At 31.7% G+C, this 26,044-nt stretch overlaps 1 protein-coding gene across 4 annotated transcripts in view; it reads right to left on the bottom strand.

The window, feature by feature from the left end:
- The window catches only part of LOC132759765 (cytosolic phospholipase A2-like), a 56,434-nt gene that overhangs the window by 16,861 nt on the left and 13,529 nt on the right, over window positions 1-26,044 (bottom strand). For 2 of the 4 annotated variants that reach the window (XM_060751596.1, XM_060751595.1), the window contains 5 exons: window positions 6,226-6,250; window positions 5,499-5,577; window positions 4,665-4,811; window positions 1,798-1,913; window positions 543-580 (listed from right to left, as the gene is read on the bottom strand). In XM_060751596.1, coding sequence (XP_060607579.1) covers window positions 543-580; window positions 1,798-1,913; window positions 4,665-4,811; window positions 5,499-5,577; window positions 6,226-6,250 — 405 coding nt within the window. Of the gene's footprint in view, window positions 1-542; window positions 581-1,797; window positions 1,914-4,664; window positions 4,812-5,498; window positions 5,578-6,225; window positions 6,251-12,507; window positions 13,407-21,839; window positions 22,732-26,044 lie in introns of those variants that run through there. The other 2 variants (XM_060751597.1, XM_060751599.1) reach the window with 2 other exon arrangements.

Below are 26,044 nucleotides of genomic sequence, written 5' to 3'. Positions count from 1 at the left end.
TGAGTTCTTAATTTCACGAGGACATTGGCAGCTTTTCGGACCTTTCCGTAAAACTTTGGACGATTACTGGTTAATCGGCGAAAAGTTCCGAATGCTCACGATACAAGACATATTAGTCTATACGAGCTTTAGTGTGAGCCAGTGGTTAAAGTCGCTGACTTCAAAGTAGTTGCCACTCAGCGCTGTCAGTTCGAATCCCGCTGTAGAGACTTTTGATTCTTTCATCTTACTAATAGAAGATTTTACTTTTTGATCCTATTTAATGGGGGCACCTTTGTTTGTCTTCCACAAGTACAGCTGGAAAGTCGCCATATTACATCTTACTACCTAATCTATAATCAGCACTAATTAGTCCAAAATGTGGATTTGATGGCGATTTATAAGTTATAAACGTTTTGATTAAATTTGATATAAGTATGTTGAAATTAAACTAGTGTCAGTGAAAGGGTTTTTATCGTGATTTGAATATCAATAATTAGTTATAGTCTACGACAACAAAATACAACAGTTCTACTTAAATAAACAAAATAAAAATAACTTACTCTAAACTTAATTTCATTTCAATGTCAATCTCGGATACCTGAAAGGCAGAAATAGTATTTTGTTATAATCATAAATCCAGAATATAGCACTGGCAAGAACTGGGAGTTATAAATTAAAGATAGTTTTAAAATAACTGGGAGGATTTCAGTGAAATATTAGTTTAAGAGAGATGACGAACTATTTCTACTATAAGATACATGATATTTATATGTAAAACCAACTCAAGAATCTGCTGAAAGAATCAAATTATCATTCTTATATGTAAAACAGTAGATGACAAACTAATTGGCAAGTCATTATGAAATGTTTGAAATAATGAAAAAAAAAATATTGTATACTAGTAGTAATATATTAACATTTGCATTCGATATCTTAAGCCTTAATGATTTTTATTAAACATCTATTATTTTTAAAGTTATGAGTAAATATTAACCTAATGTATAATTGATCAATTGGTGAATTTTTTAACCGGAAATATTAATAAATTATCCACATTTTTGACATGCAATAAACAGAACAGACATACTGTATAATTAGCATAGAGTTAAGTACTCAGACGACATGGTTCCGTTTGACCTACTTAACTCACTATGCAAGCTTATTATCATACATCGTTACTATGTAGTCAAGCTTAACTTTAGTATAAACATGTATATAGAAAGGGCAGAATAATGTTTAGTCTGAATATCCGTAAGTCTTATGCACTAGTCATTGCAGCCCCCGGGGAATATCGGAGACTTTTGATTTTTCGCGGCTATTTTGGCGACAACCGCACTACCACCAGGGTGAGGGTCCATCAAGGTTACAATCGACTGTTGCATTATCAAACTAACTTGTTTGTAGGCTTAATCTTAGAATATTAGGACACGTTTAGTCAGCAATTTAGAAAGTCGGAGTAAAAGTGAAAGTATGATACAATATGGAGCAATATGAAATTCTTAAGTAAAATGTAGTTTGGTCACTTTTGAATCAAAAATATTTAAAATTAGACTATTTGGTGGGAGCTGGGAATATATAAATAACTTCGCTTTTCAATACGACATAGTTGATATTAAAACAATGGTTTATTTCCCATTAAATCAATTTAAATTATTGTTTGTTGTTGTTTTTCAACTAAACTTTTCGAAATGATATCCTTTTTTTAACAAATAAAGAAATGAAGTAAAAGGAGGAGAAACCAAAATAAAATAATACAGCGATGAATTGAAATAAATTCTTTTCTTTCTTTCAGATATAATACAGACAAATATTTACCTCATTAAATACAAACGTCCTTTTTTCGACATGGTTACGTCGAAGTTCGGCTATATCGAAAAACACTTTACCAACTAGTTCGTCATATGTGTAATTTGCTTCCATAAGCCGGATTTCTGAAATTATATAGAATTAAGTTCTTAAATCTTTTTTTTAATTTACAATAATGTATGTAAATCATAAGAATTGTTGTTGTAATTTTTTTACATAAAAAAGGCTTTGGATTGTAATACTTCCATGCGGCTAAAATGTATTGTGTATTATTAGTCTTAATCAAGTAGAACTTGCTGAAAGTAAAATATATAGTGGTTACTTCATATAAATGACGAATATAAAAAAGTAATAGTTAAGACAATAATCAGAATGTGACTGTCACGTGATGGCCATATATATCTATAGTTCACTGTATATATTATAATATTAGAACTAAACGGTAGTCCCAAGTTGAGTAATTAACGTTCGGAAATGCAAAATTTCAAATAATTTATAACGGACATACAGGTGTGTGCCATAAAAATGCGACAGCGATGATTTATTGTGGTTCAGTAAGAGAGCATCTTTTTCATTTCAATGACATGGTTCCTTAAAATTCATCTACTAGAAGGCTAAATCTAGCATGTTTATTTCTTTGAAGACTTGGGTGTTCTTTATATATTTATACATTTACAAACGCCATGTTCCAAATGATAAGAAATCATATTAAGACCTTGACTGTTCAAACATTTGTGTCACCATCAGTATCAGCTGACCACTTTATCAGCAGCTCGGTCTGTGTACTGGTATTTCTAGGGCAGGAATGACATTTGCAGATGATTATCAATTTGGCGGAGGATATTCAACATTTTAGATTAAGAGTTTCTGCAATCGACGTAAAGTTTGCATTACAGTAAACTAAACATCAAGAATATTTTAAATTCAATAAGAAACCATATTATTAATAATTTCTACAGCATATTATGTATACGTTACTGGTAAAAGCAGACGACATTTTTGTAAGATATACTAATATCTAGACGATTTTCTCACACCTCCAGGCGAACAAATTTTAAATCTTCAAATGATGTTTCAATGTATTTTCTATTCCCATGATTATTAAAATCGGAATTAAGACAAAATTTAACATCGAAGAAAGACGCAGTAAAACACGTAATTACATCACGGCAGTAGACAATAATATGTTTATATGTTATTTCCACATCTTACATTTTGGTTTACAAATATGAGAAACGTCCATGTATGTATCAAACTACAAAGTAAATAAAAGTAACTCCACTGAGGTCCAAAACTCTAAAGATACAAAAGTTGAATTTCTTACATAGCTGGGGAATTTAAAATGGGAAGATATGCAAACGATTATGTAGATATATACTTAGAAGTATATTGAAAATCGTATGTGTGTGTTATTTTTGGCTCGATTTGAGTGAAAAGGGAATGTGAACGAAAAGGGGATGTGAGTGAAAAGGGTTGCAACGCATTTCAACTGTGGGTCATTTCTTAAAATAAAGTCATTCATTCTGGAAAACTGGAGTGAACGAAAGATCTGAAATTTTGCATACAAGTTATTTGTTAAGAAGCCAAAAAGAACATAATTTAAAAAATTAATACCCAGTCCCATCATGTCAAAAAAGCCAGTAGAATCCTTTTAACAAATGTATACATTCATTCCGTTACCTTATAACTTGGTTGGCGTATAATAAAAAAAAAACTTCGTTTGTGATTTTTTTTGTCGAATGTCTATTTAAACTAGGAATACAAAATATCTAGCTTCTTCTCGCACCAATTCTAATGATTTAGATGATTTTCGAGAAAAAAATAGCAATCAAAAGACTAAGTTATGGCAAAAAATATATATATTTGCAAAAAAGCTTTTGCACTGACTAACGAAGCATAATATGAAAATTATGTATTTCGGTATTACTATAATTAAATGAAGACTGAATCTCAAGGTATGCCATATACATAGATAACATCACTGGTGGCGACACGAAGAAACAGTTTTAACCTTTATGTACCTATATAGAGGATGAATATTTCACTGTGTCAAGTTTGAATATCAACCGCACAAAAACTGTGAATAGATTTCTAGGAAATAAATATATTCGCATGAAAATGACACAGTTATTGCAATGCCTGCATGATAAAGATAAAATCTAGGTATTATTAAATCTAGTTTCCGAGAACAGTTGTGTTCAATACAAGTAGGAATTATCACGTGGCACCGCCTACATCTTTTTGAAATAATGTATCCAAATATTATTGTATGATAACACGGCATACAAGGTATATATGTGCACTTCTCAATATAAGTCAGATCAATCAATCAACCAATCAATCAATCAATCAACCAATTAATCAATCATGAACAAATTATAATTAATTAAAATATTACAGAATTTCTCGTATTAAAATGGATTGGTATATTATGGAAGGTAAATAAATTACATATATTACATAACAACAAACCACGAAAAATTTAATTATGAATGTTGTTGGCAAGTGTGAGATTCATGATCTGATATTACATATATCTATATAACAGATAATATTCTAGAACAAAATATTATTTTTCATCATTTAATGTGTATACAAAATCCCTTACAAATTCATCAGCATTTTTTTCAAGTAATATTTTAGTAGAGCATTGAATGATACATTTCTTAGACTACTTATTTAATCAATATTTGAAATAATTACGGAAAATGTCCCTCCCCATTGTAGACCAATCCACTTTAATTCAAATCGAAAAACTTTTATGTCTGTCCGCCTTGACTTGGCTGTGGCGAGTGGGTGTTTTTATAGCCAAATTCGAAAAACGTCAGAACGGTTTAAGAATAACACAGGATATCACGAATACGGATATTACGTACCCATGATATTTTCTACTGCCTCGCCGAGGAGGAATGTAAAGGATTCGTTCCATTCTGGATTTACTTCGTTATCTTTCACCGTTGTTTGTTTTCTACCCTCTGGTGCCGTCCGTATGTATATCTTGATATAAGGATCCGGGGTGTCCACTGTAATAACAAACAAAACAAAAATTATCGAAACACTAGAATGTCTTTCCTGAGTTAAGAGGTATGTACCCGAGAATAAGTGATCTAGTTCGACATTTTTTTATACAGTGTGCTTTTATTGCAGCGGGAAATGTCTTTTTACCAGTTTTACAATTTCAATGACAAATGTTCTATGACCAAGGATACTGAAGTTCTTCTTCAAAGTTTGGTTCAGGTATCATTCCACTTAACATATGTTAAACATCAATATAAAATAGTAATGTAACATATATGCTGCGTCTATAAGCCGCACAGATCTTGGCTGCTTACATTCAAAAAAAATTACAAGTTGTAAATTAAAGATGATCATACAAAGAAAAACCCCCGTCATTCAAATGGTACCCTACAGAAACTATACTATTACTACAATATGAGAATCCTAGTATTCTAATATAGCATTTCAATTCATAACTTTAAAGCAATGATAAACATTCAACAAGATTATACTCCGTAACATAATACACTTTATATAACTGAACAGCTATATACAATATTTGTTTAAATAATGATAATAGATAACAAGATTTTCGTTCAAAAGAAATTCTTATATTGCTATTTTTAGGATATATAGACAAATGGCAGGAATTTTTCGAGAAAATTACACTCGGAACAAAGCATTAAGTAAATGTGAAGTATATATATTTTTACCGTAATCTGACCATCCTTTGGTGATGTTCCTTCCGGCAAGCACGGTAACTTTGAGGATCAAACATGGTCGATGTTCAACCTGTAGGGGTGTAAAACGAAAATATATAATTATACAGCAATTGATGTTTTGTATGGTTTACTTAATCTACCGAGAACCACTTTACAAAATTTCTGAGCGTTTTTTTTTTTCTTCTCTGTTTTATTTTATCTGCAACACTGAAATGACCCAATTTGAAAGACGCAAGTAGACTGGGAACTAAAGTTTGTCACAATTTTTAAACCTTTAGCGGAAGATCACCTTAAAGATAAATTATCAATTGTTTTAAGTTCCGTTCTGATCAAATGAAATCTTAAAGATATATTTAACATGACCCATATTATATAGCGAGCTGTAACTTTTTTGCCAAAGCTTTTTCGGTCTGGATAGAACATCAAATCAAATGTAAATTTGCACAACTATGTAATATTCTTTTAACCATTTCACCTTTAATCTTACCTAACTAGTTGACATGTCTCTTTAAAGTAAAAAAAATGTGGAAAAGATTGACTATATCTCTCAATGGATGTTTATTTTTCTAATGACAATGTTTATGTAGTTAAATATGGACTTAAAGTGTAAACATTGAGAGAGATAACAATATAAAAACATTATCTCAGCTTGCAAATTGTTAACATAAATATTGGCAATAGCGATCGATTAAAGAACATACATGTAGTTAAAACTTACCTCAAAAATTTGGTATGGATCAAATCTGAAAATAATAAAAAAAGAAAGAATTATAAACATGTCGAGTAGTAATTAAGCACTATTTTAAATTTAGTGGCTGCGAATGACGTTAAGAATAATGAAAAATAGAATATAAGGAAGAAAAGACCCCCCCACACACACACACACACACACACAGACACACACGGACAACACACAACAGACATAACTCATCCGAACGGGTGTTGTGATAATAATGAACCTTTGACACCTACAAGCATCCAAATCAACTTTCACATTCTTGCCGACTGGCCTGATTCCTGACTCGTGGCTGGGCAATCTTATCGTATTAGACTATTATTGGACTGATACAAATTAAAATAAAGCCGAGTCCATCATACATGTCAAGTAAGTTTTTAATATATAAATATGTATACATTTACTTAAAGACATATTTGTCATATCATGCAGTTTCACAAAAATTCACATATAATAAGTCACATCTGTCCATGAATCGTTGGCCAATCATATTGTCGTTTAGTTTGGTATTATTTCAGCTTGACAATTTTCCGTCTATAACCATGAATATTTCTGGTAAAAAATAACAGTATGTATACAAAGAAATGAACAAATGACGCTCACCACGGAAAACCCATGCTATATATTGTGTATAGCTCATAATTCAACTATATAAGCAATGAATGCCAATTTTCATTGGATTGGATCTATGTTCAAAACAAGTTAATGAATGATTATGACATAACTAGTATACAACAGAAAATAACACGATTTTAGAGAGTATATTACATCTGGGTTTTAACTTACATCGTTTTTACTTAACGCAAATAAGAATTTATATCATTTAACTAAAAAGTACACATTTTCCTGTTACAGTGGGTCTCAATGTGAAAACACGTTTTTCCATTTAACGTTATCATTCTTATAATTATTTTTTTATTATTTTTCTTGTAATTCAAATTTTAATTTTGAAATTCCTTTGCTATTTATGTTCCGCTCGAGAAAAATTCATTGAAATAACTTTATATTTTACCACTATACACCGTGCACATTTACATATTATATTAAAATGTTGAAATTTGCTGGCGCATGTAATGGATGAAGTATAAAAATTGATTTAATTAAAAGACAAAGTTGACAAGAGGCGTTCAAAAGACTTAAATTTTAAAAGAAAGTTTTAGAAGTATCATCTGCTCACGAGTTCACAATATTATTAAAAAGGTGTTCAATTTGATGTATCTTTTTCAGCAACATATTGTCTGGAGTTAAAGTAACTTTAAGAGAAATGGTAAAGTTATTTAAGTACGTTTGTAATGTCGATACACATTGTCGGAATTCGACCTATAACATGCAAATGCCACGATAAAAAAGATAGAGTCGAACCTATCTAAGATCCCTGGACTGAGAGACAATAACATTAACATATAGGAATTAACTATTTACGCTGCTGTGTCCACTTACTGGACCATGAACAGGTGTCCTAATTATGAGACTCGAACCTACGATCTCTGGGCTGACTTACAGCATCTTAACAACAAGGTATCATTTGCAAAGAAAGAGAGACGAATTAATAAATCAAATAATCCCTGATATATGTTCTGCAAAAGTTTTCGTTTTTTTCTTTCTTTTTCAATATAATATGAAGTTTTTTATGTAATTAGATAAAATGTTGGTTTGCAAAACATTGTGTCTCCCGTATACAACGCAAAAGAGAAGCTATTTTGTCATATGATGGTTAAGTTTTTTATATATCCTTACAATGAATTCTCGCAATCTATGAAACAGATTAATACAACAAGTAACTAATGAATTTCTGGATAATTATTGTGAGGATAATAATTTACAGTGATTCTTGAAACATCAACGTGTCTTACTTATACATGCTAAAATCTCGCTGAGACAACATGTTAATGTTTCTTGTTTTTGTCTTGAATTGACAATACATGGTATATTAATATGTTTAGAAAAATCCCACTTTATATTGATATTGTACAGTATCATTAAAAACTACAATGAAAAAATAACTGTATTTAATGCAAAGTGATAACAAGAAAGGTAATCGATGTTCACTTAAATTTCAAAAGCGATCGGACGTTTTACTCAATAAAGCATATATTTTGATTGTTTAGATCAAAATTTATTCATCAGTTAATTTGATATGCTAGTGACTCACTTACACAGTAAGCCTACCGTGTGTAAAATAAAACTTAAATTCAGACTGATAAAAAAGGATTCTTGGTCCAGTGGTAACGGAATGATCTAGTAATCTAGGGGTTACTCCCAAGTTCGATCTCCGACTCAACTACTAGCAATACCTTAAGAAATCGAGGTCCCGTGTATCGATACTCAACATGTAATAAAAGAACCGGGACCACGTCTTATATGGGGCAACTGCTGTTTCCATTCACTACCCAGAAAATGACGGTATGATAGGCGTAGATGAAGCAACGAAATTAAACGAAAATGAATGAAAAAAGACCTTCATAGCGTGGGGTGGTAATAAATTTATGATAACGTGCATTTCCTTTAAATGTTCGATGTGAATTTAGTGGGACGCACTCAACGCTATAAATCACCCACGGTTATGTCACATGATTTGTTATGATAAGCCTTGACAAACATAGCCGAGACGCCACTATCAGTTACATTGATAAACGGCCTTACATGTCTTTACATTTTGCCATTTATGCTTCTTGTCGTATTCAGACCTTGTAACAATATGAGGTGCATTTGAATCATGAATAGAAAACTGCACTGAAGAAACGTTGTTTAATGTATGTAGTTTTGTATGAATACTTGAATGGGTGTACATTTTTTCGGTGTTTTTTTCTTTTTCAACCTGGTAATACAATGTAACCGCATCTGTACGATGTACGTCAAGATTAACAATTCTAAATGGATAGAATTTCGATTACTTCAAAAAATAATAATTGTCGTGTAGTTTTCAACAGTAAAACGAAACCCTAGAGAAGAATATAATTTTCAGTATCTTACCAGGAAGTTTTTTGTTATTTAACCACTTGACCTGTTGAATTTATGTAATATTGCCTTGCAGTCTGTTTGCATTTAATAAGATTCCGGTATAAAATATATAAATAAAAATAAGTTACTAACAGTGTAGAGCGACCTGGTCAGACTGTACGGATGTGTAGGTTGGCCTGGCTCTAGTGGTTAAAGCAAACCGCGTTCGGTCTGGTGAAATGATAAAATACAGTTGTCGAAGATTTGAAGATGTTTGGCGAGATTTACACGCCTGTGGCGAGACTGACCGGAAATATGCTATGTGATTTAGATCGTCTATAAAAGCTCGTCAACGTGGGTGTCTGTATGTACGTATTTAGTTCGTGTCTCTCTGTATCTTGTGGATACAGTACTAAGGTAACTTACAAGGTTTTTTTTCTCCACATAACTCTTCATTATTAACTATGACACTGCTGAAACAAAGGTGACTAGCCTGTGAACCAGGCTGGCATACACAGAGTGCAGTCGGACCTGCTATATATTGTTTGGTACCAAACCTTACATTTTCACCTAGATAAACCAAAAATTAAAAATAAACAGTTCATTTAAAAAATCAGCAGTAATTAAATTTCTATGACATCGAATTATCATACAGATAATGTACTATGTATTTTAGGTTTGGGAATAAACGCGACATTGTAATAGGTAGCATAGGGATATATTAAAGACACATTATTACTCAGAAACCAGTAAATTTTACTTCTTTAGCGTAAATATATGGTTTAAGAACATGTTAGATGTTTATAACCTGAAGAAAGTAACCCTGAATGTGAAATCATTAGTCATAAAAGTAACAAAATGTAAACAAAGTAATATTTTGACTTCCATACAAAATACTTATTATCAATAACAATACCTGCACTAATTGCAAAAAGGCAACAGGAGCTTGGAAACTATAACCGGACACAAAAATAAAAAAAGGTTTGAGAAAATAAAATAAAAGCATTTCTGGGGACACAATAAGATAAAAAACGTTGTCATATGATGTATGCTATATATAAGTAAATACTGATTTTTAAAGTTGGATTGTTAAAGTATACATTTAATATGAAGGGTATTTATTTAAACTGTTGTGGTGCGGCCCATTATGTGATAATTTCAATGGAATTTTATCCCTCTTTATCCAACTTGAATACTGTCTCGTTTCAGGTAGCAAATGGAAAGAAAAGGAAATAATTCAATAAAAACTAGTGTAAATATGTATAATATACAATACACACAATGGCGTGTCTAATGTTACTACATATTTCATACACCATAACGAATGAATGTCGGAAATATTTAGAAATTCGGATAGCTTTATCTATCATCGTGTAAAAGTCATTTCTAATATCGTGTTATATTTATTCAAACTATACTGGTCAGAAATCTCTGGTGTATTGTATTTGTTGTGCCACGGGCTAACTCCCCCTATTATCTGTTTCATCAATGGTGTATATGCAAATAGTTTATGCTATACACTGTATCAATCATAAATATTTAAAGAGCAGGCAAATCTGATACGTGTCCGAACCTGTAGTCTGTTTGCAAAATTTTCAAATTATTGACAAATTGCTTTTTTTTTAAGAATTGATTCTTATAGATACCAATACCAGTACAAATGTAAATTAAAATACTATATATTCTTAAATCTACAATTTATTATACATACATGTACAATATAAACGGTTAACCACTGTATACATGTACTTAAACAAATATTCATACTCGATCGAAAACTCATATAATCTAATTTGAAAATTCAGTTTTTGATTTGTCATCTTGTACCATGAAACGATGTCACTTGATTCATGAATTACTATACTGTATGTGTACTGTATAAATGTGAAATTTTATAATTGTATTTTTGCTGCTCTTGTGATGTGTTTAGGAAACCACTGGTGAAAATGCAACCATTTTGTGTTTATTGTTTTCCTATATGATTAACGTCATTCTTTTTATTAATGAAAGTTTTTTTGATAATTTGTTTGCCCGACCTTCATTAAATCATAACATTAATTTTGCACATCATTCAGAATCTGATATGCTTTGCTGTGACTAAAATGTAAATGTGATTTATATTCGGGAACAAATATTTACATTGTTTATGAAACATGTGCCCGTGCAATTCGTATAAAAAATGATATTCCGCAAAGCTTATGCAAAATGAATTGATATAGATATAATAAAATCTGTTAAACAATATGTTACTAATGAAAATTGAAATTGTCTCGACAAATGCACCAAAATAAACTCTTTTGTAAAATGTCGTATTGACAAACACACTCTTGCGAAAGCGTGGAGGTACACGTGTGTTTACACTAACACGTGCACAGTCACTAAAGTGAGATATACTTAATCAGATATAAAATCTTTCCAACGTTCAAACACCAATTTATAGTGTGAATTGATACTTAATTTTCTTATTTTCTTAGAAGTAGGTTAACTTTTTTTTCGAAAGTAAGCTTGGTTCGTACATGCATAGGTTCTAGCCCGTGATCGATAAACTTTCCGGACAGGTTAAATGCTGCTTATATAAATGCAAGTATCCCGTTTGTATATTCAAAATACCATGTTAAAAAGAACAACGAGTACAAAAACCATGTAAATTGATATACAAATACCATGTTAATAGAAATACAAATACACGGTTAATTGAAATACAAATATATTGTTTAATAAAAACAAATACTCAATTATGCAGAATGAGCAAAGTGTACAATAAAAATAGACTGTTATATTATCAAATATTTAAAATGTCTAAGATATTTCAACAGAAGTTAAAATCATGAATGACCTTTTGTCGACCTTCATTTAACCCCAGCTACTCTTCATTAATAAAAAAATAATAACATGGACACATTTTAAGTTTATATGGGAGCAGAACGATAAACGTGGGGTTATATGAAACCTAACTATAATACAGTCGCTCAAGTTTATTACCTACATTTTACAGGTTTGAATTTCATACCACAACCATATTTCGGGCTTTTAAGACATGTGAAGAAGTCTAATATTTACTTAATAAACATGTCTTAATGCTTTAACGCGTTTAAAACGGTATAATTAGGAGCGTTCTTGTTTGTACTTATATCAACAAAAATGTTAGCTCTTCTGGTATTTAACCGTTCTATGCCGCCCATATCATCCGAGCCCTGCCTCAGATAATATCTCTATTTCATTTCTAAACCTTTGCACGAAATATTTATACATATAATAATGCTATAATCTAATAATAAGCAAGTTAAGGAAATATGATAGTTATGAAAAAAAAGACAAACAAACCCTGTTATATCCATGATTCAGTACATTTCCTCTCAACACATAAATTTTTAAGCTACGATGTCACGGAAAATAGCACTTGACTCCGACCAAATTTATCTGTACCATTTGGCTACAAGTGAAGCGTGTATTCGTATTTTCTAATTTAAGTGAATATATTTATTTATACCAGGTCACTATAAAACATAAAACTCTCCGATACACTTCGTCTACGTTAACTAACTTCCGTAAAATCACTATTCTCACTCGAAAAAAGTTTAACTGTGTGTATAATTAAAAATCCATGAGTCAGTAACTGTCACTATTGCACGGTTCAAATATTGAAAATTACAGGGTTCTATCCTGACAAAATTTATGTCAACATGTCCATTAAACTTCAATTCGGATCGTCCATTTTAATTAAAAGTTTTAGACGTGTTCAATACACTCTATATTAGTATTGTGTATTCTACAAAACATGCACATCTAACCTTTAATGTCCTGGTATAAATTTGTGACAAAATATCTTCAGAAATGTTTACATTTATTTTTCATGCATTTATATTTAAACTTTATTCTAAAATCCATACACAACCGCGTATACTACAGAGTACAGACCAGGTAAATGGTATCATTTAACCGTGTAGGGAATCACTTCTATTCTTGATGCAAGTAACTTTAATCTTAAGTGCACTGTACATCAGTGCGTCATATGGGGTTATTTTCATAAGTGCATTATCTTAATGTAGTCGGATATCCGCAATGGTAAACTCGCAAGTAAATTATTGACACACAAATCTATTCCATTCAAGTGTCATTAAATCGTCTATTTTTACACTTTTCAACCACAAAATGATATATAATTTCTCTCTATCCATTTGATAATAACTGCGCCACTGGCATATCTACATTTTCCTTTATTTCCCGAAGGTGATTGCCCGTATTTCGATATTTCAGGATGAATATCAAGACATTAGAATTTGAAAATAAAGTAGGAGTCGTAAATGACAATGTATGAGGTATATATAAGATAGGCCATCATAAATATTAACGTGGTTATAAGTTTCCCATCAGTTATTAGTTCCACGCTTAAAACTACCTTTACATTAACATAATTAACGCTTGAGCAAACAAACAGAATTTAAAACGCGTCAAACATAAATACGTTTAGTGCATCAGGAGTTATTTCCCTTTTTATGAAAAACTATACAAAAACAAATAGCAAGACCAGCTGGTCGAAACAACATAATTCGACCACAGGGGCAAAGCCAGGCCAGCAAGAGACACCAGACCGTGGCTAACCGCAACACAGACTTGATCCACCTGAATGTGACATAGTCAGTAAAACGGGTCATGAAATCTCAAATTATTATTAGTATTTTAATAATGGACATAAAATAATAATATTATTTTCTTCTTCTTATTAGTCTCTGTTTGTTTATTTTGTGTTGTTTTTTTCACATCCTTTTATTCAGGGTATGTTTAATGTATTTACATGTAAACAATCCTGATTTATTTAACATGAAAAATAAAAATTTGAAAAAAAAATTATATTCATATTAAAATCAACGAGGATTTTTTCTACATCTATAGTTGTATATTTATGTGAAATAAAGATGTATTTCGTCAAATGTGTTATATAATAACGGTTAAAACATTTTATATCCAATTGTAATAGGTTGTTTAGCTTATACGTTCGTGTGCGCGTGCATTAATGTTAACGAGACATATTTTCATTATAAACATGAATGGCAATTAAATCACTGCGACATCTGAAACAATACAAACATAACCAACTGTTCATAAGCTCTTACTATGTCAAATTCCCAATGATTTACCTTAGGAGAAGACCATCGTTTTGTTTTTGTCCACATTTTTTACACAATGTATTTTCTCCAGTTTTGAAATATTTCCTTTTATCTGTGAACCTTTCCTCAAGCCTCTTCCCAAAACGCTGACCCATATTATTGCTATATATCATTTAAACAAAACCATAACGAAATATTCTTCATTATTAAACCATATATCATAGTTTCCTTCTATTACCGGGTAATAGCATTTTTACATTAATTGAGCATGAGCAAATATACATCTTTTCTAAGAAATAGAATTGTCAGCGAAATCAACATCCGAAATCCGAACACTTCATTATCAACATATCTAGACAAATAATTCAAAACACACAAAAAGAACTGCCGGAGAATGCTCAGAAATATTCCTTTCAAAGAAAATAAAAAACTGCGCCTGAGAAATCGTTGTCAATTCAAGGAAGAAGAAACCGAGAATCAGCTGTGAATTCTGATTACAAGTAATTTCTGTAACTCTACAGTAAAAGATCAAACAATATATACTGTATGAGTATCGTGACATATCTAATAACAGATTTACAATTACAGTACATAGTGAAATAGACTGAAAATTATTCCTAATTATGAAGTAAATGTAAGTGAAATAATATCAGTTTGATCGAATGCGACTGTGCGAAATAGTATAGTTCTAGTCAAGCTAATCCTTCCATGCAGCCTGGTCAGAAACAAGTTTGTCTTGTTTGTTTGATCTAATTATTTTTCTGGAATGTGTACAACGATGCTACAATTTTTTTTGTGTCGAGATCTTGCTTAAAATTGTATATTACCAAACTTACATAATTAAGTATTCATTACAAGTATTAGCAAAAATTAGCAACAAGAAGTGTAAATCAAAGCACAGAAGGCGCTGAATTTGTTTGGGTCTCAGAATGTCAGAAATGTGAAGGTTGTGAGATTATAAACCAATGTGTTTGTTAAGTGTCACCAAATTCTGTTTCCAGTGTTATAACTATAGTAAATTGGCTATAAGACTAATTGCAACACTGATATTCAATTCAATGTTTATTTGGCTTAATCAATTAAAAAAAGAAACAAAAAAACATGAGTTGCCTGAACTGGGATTTGAACTCTGGACCTCTCGCTTCTAAAGCGAGCGTGTAAACCCCTCAACCAGGGGGAGTAATGAGATAACTGCCTAAAGAATACCATATTATTCTTTATCACACACCCGTGCCGATTTTGCGACTCCGTAAATATGGTATTGCACGGCCGTGCATATATTTTGACGTGACGTCATTAGCGTTATACAAACATAGTGTAAAGACGCGCTAAATGTTAGCGTTATACTATAGGCGCGTCAATGAAAAATGACTCTTATTTTACTTTAAACGGTCTTTATTTTGGGTAAGTGATAAATAGAATATTAAATTCGTGTAAGTTCAATACTGAAATTATTGCACGAGTTGAATAAAATAATATTATGCTCGCCAGAGGCTCGCATAATATAATTCTATTCAACTCGTGCAATAAATTCAGTATTGAACTTACACTCATTCAATATCCTCTATTAATTAGAGTTTGTAACCCTCATTAATTTCGATATATTTTGTTCACGGTAAACCTGTTGTTTAACACTGAAGTAAATAATCATGGAGCTGAATATAAGCATGTATATCTATAAAAATAACACAATATTAGAAATATTCGACCAATCGGGAACTATTTTTTCGTCACGAAAATTAATGCGCCTGTCATTTGACAATCTTTACGCAATGATCTCCCCTTAATTTACATATGAAGGGAAGTAATCGTTTCGAGGAGTTTGGGCCACTTTCGGCATTTGCAAATTTCGCTACCATTATTTGCTTGGTCTGACGACCCAAACAACTAAAAACTGCAAACAATGGTCACTTCCCTGATAATATTGTATACCAATTAATTTTGGCGTTGTCAAAATTTGGTGTTTTTCTGTGTATTTCAAATTGGCGGTGTTATAAATCGGAGGTAATATCGCTGACTCAATCGCAACATTTCGGCCATTTCCGTTAAACCATCGGACAAATACCTGTGTCACGATTGTTAGAAGACTTAGAAGACACAGAGCTGACATATTCTACAAAACATATAAACGAATAATTATTCGGATGCTAACACTTCAAATGGTCTACTGCGCATGTTTCTACTAACAAAAAATAAATAAAAAAAATAGTGTGCAATCATTACTTGATGTATTGTGAAAATAAAATATCGCCAAAATAAAGCAACAGCCAATATATATCCGTTTACAGCAGCTGAATTAAAGGGAGACACCTAAAATAATATACTGACTTGAATGGATTTCTTTTCTTTCTTTTTTTAAACTATGATTAATGTGATCGTCTGGGAATGGAAATAAAAACTTTAAAAAAATATATCAATTTCAAGTTTGTACTCATGTCATAAGTGCCAGTCACAAAAAAAAATCATCTTAAGTTCCCATTGCGTCTGAGAACGGATGATTTACAAATATAATACAATAAAAGCGCCGATAGCAAATTATAATTATGATTTGTATCAACCAGACAGCAATTTAATATTTTAATTTACTATTGTATTTTAAAAACATGCCTTTAAGTTATGACATTTATGTATTTCTTCCTTTTACAGAAACAATAACAACATCAACGACGACGTCCATGAAAACGACGCTGACGGTGATAATAAATAGATCAAATAGAGGCTCATCCATACAACAATTAAATTACATATCAATGGAAGGGAGGCAACACTGCAAGAATTTCAAGCATAACTCACAGAGTTACATCTCTTCTCATTCCATATTCTGCATATTACAACTAATTCTGGTTGCTTTATAGTGAATAATATCCTAGTTATATTTTCTTACTTAAAACCATAAAATTTAGACCGGATAGCAACAGATTCTTAAAATATAAAATCATTTTCTGGATAAAATTATTTCGCATCATTGAAAAGATGCATTAAAATAAAACATTATTCAAATGTATAACGTCATAATAACATAACGAAATTATAATAAAGAAATAACTTGTTACTAACAATAACCCCGACAATTTAAGTAATGTACTTGTCCCGCTTCCATTTTCGAAACTTTCAACTAAAAGTTTGAGGGAATTCAATATCCAAAGTAAATGACTGTAATTTGTGGTGGCTGATTTGGTACGCTTTTGTGCGTAGCGTTGGTGCTAGTGACAACACGACAAAGCGCCAAACGGCGCTTTGTCGCGCTGTCGTCCTGTCTATAGCGCGGCACGCCAAATGGCGCGTTGTCGTGCGGCGTTTTGTCTCGGTGTCACATTGTCGCTGAATCCAAATTGAAGGATTGGATTATAAGCAAAGCGACAGGGCGACATCGCGACAACGCGTCGCACGACAACGCGCCGTTTGGCGTTCCGTGCTAGAGACAGGACGACAACACAACAGCGCGACAACGCGCCGTTTTGGCGCTATGTCGTGTTGTCAGTGCAACACAAGACAATGTTATACAAGAAAGTACAACACAAGACAATGTTATACAAGAAAGTACAACACAAGACAATGTTATACAAGAAAGTACAACACAAGACAATGTAACACAAGACAGTGCAACACAAGACAATGTTATACAAGAAAGTACAACACAAGACAATGTTATACAAGAAAGTACAACACAAGACAATATAGCACAAGACAATGTAAAACAAGACAATGTAAAACAAGACAGTTCAACAGAAGACAATGCAACTAAAGACAATGCAACACAAGACAGTGCAACACAAGACAGTGTAACACAAGACAATGTAACACAAGACAATGTAAAACAAGACAGTTCAACACAAGACAATGTAAAACAAGACAGTTCAACAGAAGACAATGCAACAAAAGACAATACAACACAAGACAATGCAACACAAGACAATGTAACACAAGACAGTGCAACACAAGACAATGTAAAACAAGACAGTTCAACACAAGACAATGTAAAATAAGACGGAGCAATATAAATTTAGATTTTGATAAATGGTTTGTGTGGTAAAGAATACATACTATATTTTTTTAAAATACCAACTTATTTTGAATAATTTCAATATTTTTTAAATAGCAATTCTGACTTTTCTCATAAGTAAGGCTTACATTATGTGCAAACTTTTAATATCTATTCGCTACGTGGCTTTTCTATACTAATAAATGATGTAAACAAAACAAGATAATGTAATACATGGCAAAGAAATGCAAGACAAAGTAAAATAAGTCAATGTAATACAATACAAGAGAATTCAACACAAGACAATTTAATTACAAGACAGTGCAACACAAGACAATGTAACACAAGACAGTGCAACACAAGACAATGTTATACAAGAAAGTACAACACAAGACAATGTTATACAAGAAAGTACAATACAAGACAATGTAGCACAAGACAGTGCAACACAAGACAATGTAACACAAGACAGTGCAACACAAGACAATGTAAACCAAGACGGTACAGTACACGATAATGTAACACAAGACGGTGCAATACAAGACAATGTAAAACAAGACGGTGCAATACACGATAATGTAACACAAGACGGTGTTATGCAAGACAAGTAATACAAGACAATGTAATACAATGTACTGTAATAACAGAAAATGTTACACAAGACAGTGTAATACAATACAATGTTATATAAAACAATATAGCAAAGCTATGACTTCAAGCTTATGCTACATACACTTGTGTTAAATAAACGTTTATGCTACATACACTTGTATTAAATAAACGTTTAAAGCTTTATATTTAGTTTTTAGTCATCTGTAGTTTATCAGTTCAAAATTATAACAGCCGTGCAGTTTAACAGCTGTGTAACTAAACAGCCATATAGTTTATCTAGCCTGAAGTTTTACAGTCACAACAGCAGACAAAAAACATACACAAACCCATGTAGTTAAAAACACATAGGCTTTTCACCTTTCTATAACTATAATTTTGATAGTGGAATTTTTTTCTATATAATTTCATCGGTGGTTTTGTATTTGGTACCTTATAGTAATCCTTAGAGTGTTGAATTATTTTTTTTCAGGGTTGTAGTAGGGGTCCAGGGGCAGATAGGGGGTGGGGTGTCCAAACACTGATACTGCCACTGGTGGTTAAAAAGCCACAAACGTTAACAGGCGGTGTAGCAAAGCAGTGTAAAGTTTAAAAGCCACGATGTTTTACTTAAGAATGCATTTATCAACACTATTTTAATGCATTTTTCAAATAGGTTTGAAATTAATGTATACCAAAGTTTACTTCTTGACATTTGTTTTGCTATCTCGTAGCTTTATTAGGTTTTATTGCCGGTTATAGCTTTTCGTTAACTAAAATGTACTTGAGTTAGATTTTGTTGATCGCACCACTCTATTCTAACATTCATGGTTTATAGTTTTGATGTCTAGTTAACCGTGTTCCTTAGTGTATAAAGTTAATAATGGTATTGTATGGTGAACAGAATAAAAATTCGTAGTCCTGCATTCCAACAACAATCGAAGAGTCAACATTTCATACATCTTCATAACCAAAGTTTATACTTGAAAAATATTTAAGAATGCCGCAATACTTAGAAAAAGTTTAGTGGTTAAAGCAACAATTTCTTGTTAAGATGAAGGAAACAAAAACGTGATTTAACAGGGACATATGAAAGAAAAAAGCACACAAGTTAAGTAATTGTAATTAAGTTAACAACAACAACAGAATCAGAATGTCACGACAACTCAAACCTAGTACATCAAGTGTATGGCTTTATGTTACCAACAACAACAGAATGTCACGACAATTAAAACCTGGTAAAACAAATGTATGACGTTATGTTAACAGAAACAGAATGTCACGACAATTTTAAATAAACGTAGTTCGATACATTCACAAAACAGAATATCACGCCAACACAAACTAATGTCACGACAACTCAAACGTAGTACAACAGGAGTATGACATCAGGTTAACAAAACAGAATGCCACGACACTTCTAACCTAGTACAACAATTGTATGACGATACATTAACAAAACAGAATATCACGACGACACAAACCAATGTCACGACAACCCAAACCTAGTACAACAAGTGTATGACGATACATTAACAAAACAGAATATCACGACAACACAAACCAATGTCACGACAACCCAAACCTAGTACAACAAGTGTATGACGATACATGAACAAAACAGAATATCACGACAACACAAACCAATGTCACGACAACTTAAACCTAGTACAACAAGAGTATGACATTAGGTTAACAAAACAGAATGCCACGACACTTCTAACCAAGTACAACAAGTGTATGACGATACATTAACAAAACAGAATATCACGACAACACAAACCAATGTCACGACAACCCAAACCTAGTACAACAAGTGTATGACATTAGGTAAACAAAACGGAATACCACGACAACTCAAGCCTAGTACAACAAGTGTGTGACGATACATTTACAAAACAGAATATCACGCCAACACAAACCAATGTCACGACAACCCAAACCTAGTACAACAAGTGTATGACGATACATTAACAAAACAGAATATCACGACAACACAAACCAATGTCACGACAACTCAAACCTAGTACAACAAGAGTATGACATTAGGTTAACAAAACAGAATATCACGACAACTCAAACCTAGTACAACAAGTGTATGACGATACATTAACAAAACAGAATAACACGACAACACAAACCAATGTCACGACAACTCAAACCTAGTACAACAAGAGTATGACATTAGGGTAACAAAACAGAATGCCACGGCACTTCTAACCTAGTACAACAAGTGTATGACGATACAATAACAAAACAGAATATCACGCCAACACAAACCAATGTCACGACAACTCAAACGTAGTACAACAAGAGTATGACATTAGGTTAACAAAACAGAATGCCACGACAACTCAAACCTAGTACAACAGGTGTATGACGATACATTAACAAAACAGAATATCACGACAACACAAACCACTGTTACGACAACTCAAACGTAGTACAACAAGAGTATGACATTGGGTTAACAAAACAGAATGCCATGACAACTCAAACCTAGTACAACAAGTGTATGACGATACATTAACAAAACAGAATATCACGACAACACAAACCACTGTCACGACAACTCAAACGTAGTAGAACAAGAGTATGACATTAGGTTAACAAAACAGAATGCCATGACAACTCAAACCTAGTACAACAAGTGTATGACGATACATTAACAAAACAGAATATCACGACAACACAAACCAATGTCACGACAACTCAAACGTAGTACAATAGGAGTATGACATTAGGTTAACAAAACAGAATGCCACGACAACTCAAACCTAGTACAACAGGTGTATGACATTTCGTAAGGAGAACATGCCCTAAATAACTTACATGTTAATCTTAATATTCCTCGCATATTGTGATAATATACTGCAATCTTATTCAAGTAATACCGCATGAATGAGTTTTTTGTTTACAAGTTGAATAAAGTTGTATTGATTAAACATTGACGAATTTATATAATAATTTGAACTTACCGTGATAAAAGCCGTCTTTTAATGCTTTTCTGTCCACATCGGTTACAAACGTGCGTAGTTTCGCTGAATTTTTCTGCTGGTTTACCAGCATTATCAGCGAGAGTCTTTTTTCCAAAGTGTTGACCCATTTTCTAAATTCTTGGTTGGTCAACTGTACTTTGTAATTGGATGTAACTAATTGAATGAGATTAATTCTACCATAACGATCATTTATTAAACATTAATCCAATTATGCGTAGTAATCCAATTGAATTTTAACAGCTTAAAGCACTTTCCACAATGACTGCAGAACAAAACAAAAACTTTAACACCTTTAAAAACTAATAAAAAGAACTAATTCATCTGTCAATATTTAAACTAATAATGAAACCGGTAACGTTCTCCATAACAACGATGTTCATTCCAAACTGAATTTTAAACACACAGAAGTCCTGATAGAAACATTCAAATCAATTGTCACTGTCTCAAATGGCACCAATGTCTACAAATTAATTATTTAATTATATAATGTACAAAATCTTAAAGTGTTCATGTTTGTAAATACATATTTTTAACCGATGCTCAAACAGAAATCGTCTGTTTAATTAATCGAATGAGTGCGGTTTCCACAAGATGAGCATAAAGAAGAAGATTTATGCATAACAAATCCAAAAGAATCTGGAAAAAAAGTGATCCCTCGAAAGTCTCTCTAATGTTAACCTTCTTAGATTGCATTGAGCATAATCACCAAATCATGGTTAAGCAGTACATTATCCGAATATTTGTTTCACATTTCAGAAGTCAAGCGTTTAAAATTCCACGTACAAGTCTTAATTTTCCAAACATAAATGTGTAAGTATGACATCTTCTTCACTTATTCATGCCCTGTTTTATCGCCAATACTGTCAAATGTTGTAACATCAGTATCTATCCATTCATCTTGTATATCTATAAAATATTCCTTAATAAAAATCTAATCTAAAATTCATACGCCATAAAATTTGTTGTACATAAAATTTATTATTACAAAAATTACCTAAATTTTCCGCTTCATTTTATTTGAATATATGTACACGATACGCATTTCGCTTATTCCTTTTTTATAGGTTTAGTATAGGTTTGAAATATATTATTGTATATTATAATACCCTTTTAAATTCCTTAAATCATTTATTATGCTAATAATTGTACTTGTATTAATTCGAAGGGTGATAAGTTTTGTATCAAAGTGACGACGTTTGTATAGTGGCCATTTAAATACTGTAAATATGTTGCCATGAAAGCAAGTTACTTAATTGCTCAAACTTCGGTTTATAGAAAAAGTAATTGTAAAAATGTGCGAAAATTAAAAAAAAAAAATGCGCAAAGATTTACACACAGCAATTTGGTCACTAGAGTAATTAAGCCATTCGTGTCAGAAAATCGTGAAAATCCGGCATGGTTCGTCACTTTCCGTCTTTTATATAAGTTTATAGGCGCCTGTATGACCCGGAGAACAAAAGCATTCTTGACAAATCTGATGGCATGTTGACAAAATTTTCAGAATTTACATGAGCTATACCTTCAAATAAATGTAGAATAAAGTGTAAGAATTACTTGTCTGCTTCACGAAAGATCCAATTTTGAATAATAGGAACGGGATAAAATCCGTTGAATGTCCGCTATGTATAAATTAGTCTCTTTTCAATTCGGATTTTGCAAAATGATAACAACAATTTTACAAATCATTTTTATGTAATGTTCATATTTGAAAATTCCCAGACGTGAAAACTGAAAATTATTAAGATGATATCGAAAGATAACATGAACGATGCTATCAGTAAAACGTGCACAAAAAAACAGTTTCATATTATGTTACAACATACATACCAAATTTATTCAAACGTTTCTAAAAAAAATATATAGCGGTTTCTTAACGCAAAAGCTTTCACTAAAACATAACATAACTTGTACATTTGCTGATTATATTCGAAATTGTTTAAGATACATAATGCAAATGCCATAACACATGTTTTATGTCAATGTGGTCCCTAGTTTTTGCAATTTTGAAACTTGTGAAATAACAGTAAAACTCTTGATGAGGAAACTGATATAGGTGAATCTTGTCTTATAAAATGTTTACTTTAATTTGAATGACATTTATAAGTTTATATGTTTTCAAGCTTAATGGACGACAAATAAATGTTGCGCATATAGCACGTCGTCAACTTTGATACAAAAAATGTTTTAAATTAATTTTTAAATACTCGTATAAAGCTACCGACAACGTTAACAATTTTATTCGACAAGATATTATTTCATACGACTTAGTATTCACTGTAAATATTTATCATTCTTAGGGCATTGTTTCATAGATGCAAAATTAATTAACAGACAAAAATACAATTCATCAGTCTATCTATTCTTAAGAGTTTAAATACCATTTATCATGTTTTGTGCATTTTATTGTCAAATACTTTTAATGCTTACAATGAGTTGTTATTTTTGATAAACTTCATAAAATTCATTAAGAAGGATACTATAATTTAATTTGCTTTCTTTCCCCTTAAACAAAGCAACTGACTTGAAGATTTGCCCTTACACAGCTTGCTTCAACTGATTATACCAATGCGACCGATGCAGACCAAGATCTGCCGGCACTTCCAGTAATCGAAGCTCGGATTCGTGAGTTCGAGCCCTGGACGAGACACACAAGTTGTTTTCTTAAAAGTCAGGTTCGCGACAACATGCCTAACGGCTTCCAATACTATTTCTTACTTATGAAAATAGCCGTCCAAAAACGTATGTTAAATAAGTGCATGTTGGTTTAAGGCTTAAATAGTGTTAAACTACCGCTAAAAAGTAACAAAATAAACACCCAAATATTACTAGAGTACTGATCAAGAACATCTCAATATTTTATTTTGAAAATATTAATATTTATAATATTTCCTCGATGAATATCGTGAAATTCCATAAATTCCTGATTTATTCTAAACATTTCACAAAATCTCACAAACTTAGAAAGAAACACACAAATCTTCACTGAAAGTCCGCACAGATCAAGCCGGTTAAATTCTAATTTTAAAGCGATTGTTCAAATGCAAAATGGTTCGAAGTAATTTCACTTATGAGATACATCCACTGAATACTAAAATATCATGTTAATAAACATCCAAATATAGCCGAGCTATCAAAAATAAGATTTCAATAAATCACGTGACTATTATGAAGGTATTTACTTTTATAACTTTCTCATAAACTTCGTCATTAGATGTCTATCATCAGTTTAAACATGGCCGCTGTTCAAACAATTATATAGAAGAGCTGCAATATATTGCCGAAAGAATTGAAGATATTAGACCCTTGGGCTAAATAAAACAATGTGCATGAAAGATATGACATACAACAACGCAAGTTTCTATTGTCTTGAGCTTAACAAGATGATGTTAATTTCTGTCATGTTTGGGCTAAAGTCTATCAGTCTAATAATCTAACTGTCCCGAAAGAAAATGTTTTCGAACTCAGGACGGTAAAGTAACAGGATTTATACGTCAAATCCGCGGCGCAACCGGCTGTTATGTACATTAACAGTTCCAAACGTATTATAAAATATAACAAATTATCGACAAAAAAATAGATTTAAAGAAATAATAATAATTAACGTACATTTTGATTCGACCGATTTTTTTACAAAAATTGCAACGGTTATTTGATATTTCCCTGTTTGGCGCTTTTTTTTCAGAAGGATAACTACTTACTATATTGTAAGTAAACGTCCATTAAAATTCGTATAAAATTGACATTTTTAAAGTAAAATCTATTAGAACTTAACTTTTCTACATACATTTGATTTAGATCAATTATTTTTAGTACACAGTGTATTAATATAAAGCAAGTACAGTTCGTCATATACGGTATATGAAACGGTGATTGACCTAATTTAGGCACTTGATCGGTCATAAAAATGGATTTAGATACAGTGATGTTAAATATTGCCATCTTTTATCAGTGATATATTTGTGAAGGCTTTACATGATGGTCATAAATTATTCCTTTAATGACAGGCACCTTGAACACCGTGTCTTTATCTATACTGATGAATCCAGTAATGTTGACTTTTGGTCTGTCCTTGATTTCTGTATTTTGGTGATATTTTGATATTAATTTGATCTTAATTTCTTATATGGACTTCTTTCAATCTGGACAAAACCATTCATCTTCTGTTTTAGTACTGAATGAACAGC

Source organism: Ruditapes philippinarum, unplaced genomic scaffold (genome assembly GCF_026571515.1).
Source record: "Ruditapes philippinarum isolate M1 unplaced genomic scaffold, ASM2657151v2 ctg38_1_1_1_1, whole genome shotgun sequence".
Classification (NCBI taxonomy): Eukaryota; Metazoa; Mollusca; class Bivalvia; order Venerida; family Veneridae; genus Ruditapes; species Ruditapes philippinarum.
This window is presented reverse-complemented; position numbering and strand designations above follow the sequence as displayed.